This window comes from Asparagus officinalis, chromosome 7 (genome assembly GCF_001876935.1).
Source record: "Asparagus officinalis chromosome 7, Aspof.V1, whole genome shotgun sequence".
NCBI classification, from domain to species: domain Eukaryota; kingdom Viridiplantae; phylum Streptophyta; class Magnoliopsida; order Asparagales; family Asparagaceae; genus Asparagus; species Asparagus officinalis.
Window position 1 is genome coordinate 111,798,849 of NC_033800.1, and position 8,659 is coordinate 111,807,507.

Here is an 8,659-nt window from a genome sequence, read left to right on the forward strand (position 1 = left end):
ACCACTCTTAATTAAAATATAACATTAACATATATATATATATATATATATATATATAGAGAGAGAGAGAGAGAGAGAGAGATTAATGGGTATCCTTGTCATAGGAGGGGATTTCCTCCTTGACGCCTCTAAAATCACATGATTGAGCGACATTGTGGATGATCCGCTCCGTTGAACTTGATCTACATATTCTAAAACCCCAACACACCAAGTTTGGGGTGAACCCGTCGTCGTTTGACCCTTCATCCACTCGTATCAATTTTAACGGTTTTGAATGAATAGAACTTTTCACATGGCTCGATGGAGGGTCAAACGACGACGGATTCACCCTAAACTTAGTGTGTTGGGGTTTTAGAATATGTATATCAAGTTCAACGGAGCGGATCATCCATAATATCGCTCAATCATGTGATTTTAGAGGCGTCAAGGAGGAAATCCCCTCCTATGACAAGGATACCCATTAATTTCATATAGAGATTAATGGGTATCCTTATCATAGGAGGGGATTTCCTCCTATGACGCCTCTAAAATCACATGATTGAGCGACATTATGGATGATCCGCTCCGTTGAACTTGATCTACATATTCTAAAACCCCAACAAACCAAGTTTGGGGTGAACCCGTCGTCGTTTGCCCTTCATCCACTCGTATCAATTTTAACGGTTTTGAATGAATAGAACTTTTCACATGGCTGGATGGAGGGTCAAACGACGACGGATTCACCCCAAACTTGGTGTGTTGGGGTTTTAGAATATGTAGATCAAGTTCAACGGAGCGGATCATCCACAATGTCGCTCAATCATGTGATTTTAGAGGCGTCATAGGAGGAAATCCCCTCCTATGACAAGGATACCCATTAATCTCTCTATATATATAATATATATAAAATATATGTAATATATATAACATAATATATATATATATATATATATATATATAAGCGACCTTAGATTCAACCTAAGGATGCACCTTGAAAATTACGTTATATGCAATCACTTTAGTTAATCCACTCCATTCATTTTGATCTATATCTTTTGGAATGATGTATAAACAAAAAACTAGTCATGTTAGATTGTAGTTACTCATGCATCAAGTAATTGCAAAGTTAAAGGTTTTACGACAATACACCTAAAGAGACAATGAAAAAATGTGTTAGAAGTTTTGAAACATCCTGATTTTTGTTTTATGAATTTCTTAAGACATTTAAATCATGATGAATAGAGTGGATCGTCCATTGGAATAGCTCACACAAGATACCCCAAGAATTAATGTTTTTCTTCTAAATTGTTACGTATGAGATGTATTCTTAAATGAAATGCTTAAAATTATTTTTTTAAAGCTTTTCACACTAATTGTGCAGTATCTCACTAGTCAATTTTGCTTGATTGCTTCTATTCTAAGTCTATACATGATTTCATGACTGAATCACGCACAGGGTGAAGCAGTGCAAGATTGGAGGGAGATTGTAACATTCTTCTCCTACCCAACAAAATCCCGTGACTACTCTCGGTGGCCTAATAAGCCCGAAGGCTGGATATCAGTATCTGAAAAGTATAGTGAAAATCTAATGGGCCTAGCCTGCAAACTCTTAGGTGTTCTCTCCGAGGCCATGGGACTTCACACTGAGGCTCTAACAAATGCCTGTATTGATATGGATCAAAAAATAGTTGTCAATTTCTACCCAAAATGCCCACAACCGGATCTCACCCTCGGTCTAAAGCGCCACACCGATCCCGGCACCATCACTCTTCTTCTTCAAGACCGAGTTGGAGGTCTACAAGCAACCAAGGACGGGGGTAAGACTTGGATCACTGTTCAACCAGTGGAGGGAGCAATTGTGGTTAACCTCGGCGATCATGGTCATGTAAGTACATATTATATCTCGTTTGTAAGTGGTATCAGGTTAAGCTTTTAGCTTAATTTTCATAATTAAATTTTATAAATATGTTACAGTATCTAAGCAATGGTCGATTCAAGAATGCGGATCATCAAGCAGTGGTGAATTCGAACTGTAGTCGCATGTCGATTGCGACGTTTCAGAATCCAGCTCCCAATGCGATTGTGTATCCATTGGCGATAAGGGAGGGAGAGAAGGCGATATTGGATGAGCCAATGACGTTTATGGAGATGTACCGGAAGAAGATGAACCGAGACCTTGAGCTTGCCAATATCAAGAAGTTGGGTAAGGAGAACCAGCAGGCGGTTAAGGAGAAGTCAGCCAAGCATGTGGTAGCCCAGCCCAAAGCTTGATGAGATCTTTGCTTGAATCATATAGCTACGAGCTTCTTCTTTTTTTTTCTTTTTTTTTCTTTTTTCCGTTCTTTCTCATCACCTTGTCCTTAGACTTAATATTATGTGCAACATTAACTAGAATCTGGAAACTGGGATGTTGAAACACGAACAAAGAAGTGGATAAAGGGATCATCTATTGTTGTCATCTATGCTCAAAAGAGTTATTAGACCTCAACTCAGATTGTCTAAAATTTGTACTAGTTCGTACAATTGTTATTCTTATCCTAGATACCTTGACCGTGTCGCTTGACATTTTGGATCCATAGATAGATCCCCGCCGGGGATCATTGACTTTTTATAATTGATTTTTTCGATTAATGAATTGAGTTACAACTACAAGCTAAAACGTGGATGAGATGGGGTTTTCCTGCAAATTATCATAGAATGACGTACTTCAACAGGAAGGCGAAGACGAAGCAACATTTATTGCTTTAAGGTTTCACAAGAAAACCATAATTGTACGCAGTTGAGTGAGAACTAGAATTTAGAAAAGACGAGTGACCGACCATGTAGATAATCTAATGACCACTTTTCATTCGTCGCTTTGTGGATATTTGAAGCAATAGTTGGCGTAAAATGAAACTTGAAATGTGCACGCGGTGCCGGAGCTATAAGATGGGACAAATTTGAGTTAAGAGGACAAAGTAGAAACCAAAGCCTCCATAGTAGAAAAACGACTATTATTAACACTGAAATTCCCATTAAAGTAATGAAACAAAACAGTAGCATGATATGCTTTTCGCAAAACACTATTGTTTGGAGCAGCAGCATATAATCAGATATTTAGGACAATTCAAATTGAAATCCAAAAATAGGGACATTTAGGCGCATGAAATAATATCAAAACGGGCAAAAAGACGAAAACAAGCAATGTCCAATTAAATAGATAAACAAGACACTAATAACCGAAGCCTAGAAATATTATAGCGTTCAGACCAGCAGCTAAGAAAAATGAAAGCTACAAATTCTCCAAAATGACAAACAAGCGAGTAACCAACATAAAGGTTTACCAACCAGTCAACCAGCATATAGCTTGTACAGAGTCAATGTTTTAACAACAAAATTTCAAAATAACAGTACGCAATAAACAGAAAAATAGGAGTAAACAAGAGTAACTAATGATTGCGAGCAAGTACAGAAATGTCTAAGCTCCCTTCTCTGCTTTGGAAGCAGTAGCAGCAGCTTGTCCTCGAAGACGTCCGGTCCTTCTGGCGGCAATGAGACCGACCTTTTGTCCAGGTGGGGCATCACGACGAACAGTGGAAGCATGACCGATGTGCTGGTGGTTACCACCACCATGGGGATGCTCCACTGGGTTCATGGCAACACCACGCACCTTGGGCCAGCAGTTCCGCTTCACTCTGAACTTGTGGTAAGCGTTGCCGGCCTTCAAGAGGGGCTTCTCGGTTCTGCCACCACCGGCAACCTGCCCAATCATTGCACGGCATCCACTTGGAACAATCTTCTTCGCACCCGATGGAAGCTTGATCCTAAAATGAGTATATATCATGGGGTATTGTTTTAAGTAGAAGGCCAATTGTGTTATAGTATGGGGAAAAAAAAGCTTTGTTTCTACATGATCAGTCAATGGGAATTTAACGCAAATTTGAAGAGTAAATATATTAAATAATGAAAACTTATGCGAAAGAGACACTACCACATGCAATTCACACTAACTTCATGTTCAAGGAACCAATTAGAAAGTAATAGCTGACATGTCTTGAAGAAGGGTAGGTGTTTACTTGAAAACTAGCAACGCATTATCCAGAAGAAATGACCCTTCCACCACAATCACAAATTATAAATTAATTGACCACAATAACTAGTATGCCCATGTCGAGATTATGAATGAATAGTTGCATACAATATCATCTTCCAAATGGCCAGTAAAAGCCTAAGAGCAGAGAAGGATGCAATCAACCAAGGCAAAAAAAAGGTTCCTTATCAATTATTTTACCAGCAGCTTAATAAATAAGATCAATTTGGTTGCGTGTAATTCAGAAAAAAGTAACTTATTCTTCATGCAATAAGTGATTGGCGCTTATTTTCTGTAACTGGCACAATTTTAATAATTAAATACAATAAAATAATAGCCAGTCCTAAAATGGAATACTTAAATAAGAAACTTTGGTTAGACAAACAAGACTAAGAACAATTAAAATTAAAATAATGCAGGGATGTTCTCAGGCAAATGCTTAGATAGAAGCACAGTAATTTTTTTTTAAATTGAGAACTCTAAATGTGCCACTTAGGAAACAAATATTGTGAAAGTTATACATTGACATGACTGGGTGAAGTCTTGTAACGAGTCCTAATTTTAAATGTGGAAATCCAGAGTATTGTCACACATAAGCATGTCACTCGGATAACAAACTAACAGACTCAGAATGACCAAAAAAGCATTCACAAATCAGGTCACCACTCATCAAAGGCATTGAGAACATAAGAGTTACACAAGTAGGGGTGGAAACAAACCAAATCGAATATCGTAGCATTTGAATTTGAATGCAGTTTGTTCCGATGAATTTGAGCTCGAATTTGTATCAAATAGTGCGCGGGCATTCAATTTGATTCGGTTATGTGGATATTCAATAAACATTCACGAACGTTCATTAGTACATTTGGTTAAGGCACTTGGCTCTTAAAACTTAGGTCGAGTTTGAATCCTTTGTTGATAATTTCATTGTTTTTTTTCATTGTATTTCCATCTTACATTTCACTTCTAAATTTATTATGTTCATATATTTATATATTATAAATAGAAATAATTACAATTTTATATAACATAAAAAACATTCCATTATACATTTCACATCAACAAGAATTCATTTTCTAGCAAACTTGTTTTAACAATTAAACTCTCCATTACTTTTAATCTATATCGATGTACTTTAGTTCAAACAAATACTAATCAACATTTAAATAAACTTATGAATAAATCTATAAGTTAAAATGAGCCTCAAATTTTATTTCTAATAGATACTTTGTTATGATATATCTGAGTATGATAAATATCTCAAGTGCAACTTTAAAGGACAAATAGTCAATAACAAATTAAATTAGAGAAATAAAATGTAAAACATAAACGAATGTTTAAAAATCAACTGAATTAAATATACTTCCGGTTAAATTCTATATGTTTATGAAAAGAATGCTAAAAAATACTCGTTTATTGTTAAATGAACTACCAAATCAAATATGGCCGAATATCTAGACAAACAATAACAAAATTGTTTATTAATTATTTTGTTAATTTCCACCACTATACACAAGCATGCAAATTTCCAAGAAATTACCAATTAATAACGTCATCGATAAGCTTTGAATAGTCATAAGGTCAAAAAAATCTCCATATTCTTTTAAGTGTAAACATCATCATGTTATATGTATACACACACATATATGTATGTATGTATATATATAGAGAGAGAGGTGAACTTATGTCAACTTAATTGGACTAGAGGCCTTTGCCCACCAGAAACTTATGTCAACTTAAGTGGACGTCCACTAAGTTTCTTAGTCATTGATAATCACTTGATTGACATATATTGTAGATGATCCGCTCCATTGAACTTGATCTACATATTCTAAAACCCCAACACACCAAATTTGGGATGAACCCGTCATGGTTTGACCCTTCATCCACTCGTATCAATTTTAACGGTTTCGAATGAATAGAACTTTTTACATAGCTCGACGGATGGTCAAACCACGACGGGTTCACTCCAAATTTGGTGTGTTGGGATTTTAGAATATGTAGATCAAGTTCAACGAAGCGGATCATTCACAATGTATGTCAATCAAGTGATCATCAATGACTAAATGTAGATCAAGTTCAACGAAACGGATCATTCACAATGTATGTCAATCAAGTGATCATCAATGACTAAGAAACTTAGTGGACGTCCACTTAAGTTGACATAAGTTTCTCTCTCTATATATATATAAATATAAATATATATAAATATATATATATATATATATTATATGTGCGTGTGTGTGTGTATGGTAAAATGAGATGGTATGAGATTCTTATCATGAGATGGCGCAATAGGTTACTCAATACGATGATCGGCACTACCCATCATGATCTATATGTAGAAAAACCTATACTGCTTTAGCTATGTGCTAATGGATGGCTATTAAGCTGTTTGAAAAGTAGTTTGATTCATAATCTAGAATACTCCAAACTATGTGAAAATTTCACATAACTATGTGAAAACTTCACATATACATTTGATGATAATTTGAACAAGATGTACGGTACGGCTAATGAATTTGAACAAGAAAGGTTTGAATATGGTCATCTCCAGTGAACAACTGAAAATGGCTACGTCGTGTTTTAATTTCTTGTTAATGGGAAACCTTGATCATTTGTTCAATGGATGCTTTATTTTTGTTGATTGATTTATGTATGGTTTAATTTATGAAAATCAATTCCCTAGATATCAACGCTATATATGAAGTGAAAATTAGTTTGATTTAAAACATTTGAATTACCACCTTATATGATCAAAGATTAGAACATCTCTGAGATGTTTTGATGAAATACATTAAAAACATCACTTCTCTGAAGCAGCAAAAAAAAAGTAACAATCGGCTGTGAAGTCACTTGGACTGAATCCCTTCCTTTCTTTCCCGTTGTCGCATATTAGGAATTCATTTCTTTCACATAATTGCATGTGTTTGTCATGATGAAGAATGAACTGAGATGTTAAAAGTTAAAAGAAGGATTATTATTTTAAAAAACAACATAGTTTCAATTGTTCCTAGTAGACATGATAGTTTAAACTTCTTTTGCTCATATGAGAAGTTGCATCTTCTAATTAATGGTTGGTTATTAACGTAAATATAGGACAATACTTATTGGTTATGGAGTTTGCATGGATTCCACTAAGAGTCATTTGTTCAATCCTCTTGAAATGTAATGTATTTGTTTATGGAACAGTGTAAGATTGTAAACAATGCACGTTAACATTATATACTGTGTATGTTTAGATTGTCTTCTCTAGCTGAGTTTTATGTACGTATGTATACGTATGTATTGTCCTATATTTACGTTAATAACCAACCATTAGTCAGAAGATGCAGCTTCTCATATGAGCAAAGAAAATTTAAACTATAATGTCTACTAGGAACCATTGAAACTATGTTGCTTTTCTAAATAATAATCTTTCTTTCAACTTTCAACATCTCGGTTCATTTTTCATCATGACAAACACATGCAATTATGTGAAAGAAAAGAATTCCTAATATGCGACAATGGGAAAGAAAGGAAGAGATTCAGTCCAAGTGACTCCACAGCCGACAGTTACTTTTTTTTGTTGCTTCAGATAAGTGATGTTTTTAATGTATTTCATCAAAACATCTCAGAGAATGTTCTAATCTTTGATCATATAACGTGGTAATTCAAATGTTTTAAATTGAACCATAATTTTCTCTTCATAAATAGCCTTGATATTTAGGGAACTGATTTTCATAAATTAAACCACACATAAATCAATCAACAAAAATAAAGCATCCATTGAACAAATGATCAAGGTTTCCCCATTAACAAGAAATTAAAACATGACGTAGCCATTTTCAGTTGTTCACTCAAGATGACCATATTCAAACCTACAACAAGATATGTAAACTGGCAACTACATTGATAATCATTTCAGTAGTTTCTATGTTCGATCAATCAAATGTTGCAACAGCTCAGTCATTTCTCAACAATATATTTTAGTCAAACAAGAATCTGTTTCTGACTTGTTCTTAAAATAGAGCCAATTGTGCCAAACAATCCTACAGTTGAACCTAAGCCTAGAGTCCTAGACTTTAACGGCCGGCAAACTAAAAACAGACACAAACAAGGTTATGAAAGTCCTGAATTTACGCCGAACTAACCAGTCAAACCAAATCCTAATCAAACGTTTTACCTTTACCACAAGCCTAAAACTCATTCAAAAACCCATTTTTCATCCCAAACCATTCCTCCAAAAGTCGATATCAATCAAATAAAATAAGAAAAATCTTAAGTACGCATTAAATCCTATTACCATCAACTAGAATCTTTTATGTAAGATCAGATCTCAGATGAAATCTCATACCTAGAAGTCCCATTATCTGGATTGTGACTGATAACAATCGCATAATCCCCCGACGCCCTAGCAAGCACACCCCGATCCCCAACATGATGCTCCACATTACAGACCACCGCCCCCTCAGGGATCGATCTCAGCGGTAGGACATTTCCAACCATCAGATTCGCCTTGCGTCCACAGTAAACGAACTGGCCCGTGTACATCCCCTCGGCTGCAACGAATAGCTCTTTCTGGTGCTTGTACCTGAACGGATGACGGAACGTCACGCGTGCGAGCGGAGC

The 8,659-nt window shown here is 35.5% G+C and overlaps 2 protein-coding genes across 2 annotated transcripts in view; one reads left to right on the top strand and one right to left on the bottom strand.

Moving 5' to 3' along the window:
• The window catches only part of LOC109848156 (naringenin,2-oxoglutarate 3-dioxygenase-like), a 14,098-nt gene extending 11,577 nt beyond the window's left edge, over nucleotides 1-2,521 (top strand). Inside the window, 3 exon segments of the mRNA XM_020417524.1 lie at nucleotides 1,436-1,864; nucleotides 1,954-2,240; nucleotides 2,242-2,521. Of these exon segments, the coding sequence (XP_020273113.1) occupies nucleotides 1,436-1,864; nucleotides 1,954-2,240; nucleotides 2,242-2,266 (741 nt within the window). The 3' untranslated portion in view covers nucleotides 2,267-2,521.
• Nucleotides 3,192-8,659, bottom strand: part of LOC109848294 (60S ribosomal protein L8-like) — a 5,663-nt gene continuing 195 nt past the window's right edge. Inside the window, 2 exon segments of the mRNA XM_020417726.1 lie at nucleotides 3,192-3,782; nucleotides 8,385-8,659. The exon segment at nucleotides 8,385-8,659 is cut by the window's right edge and continues 14 nt beyond it. Coding sequence (XP_020273315.1) covers nucleotides 3,437-3,782; nucleotides 8,385-8,659 — 621 coding nt within the window. The 3' untranslated portion in view covers nucleotides 3,192-3,436.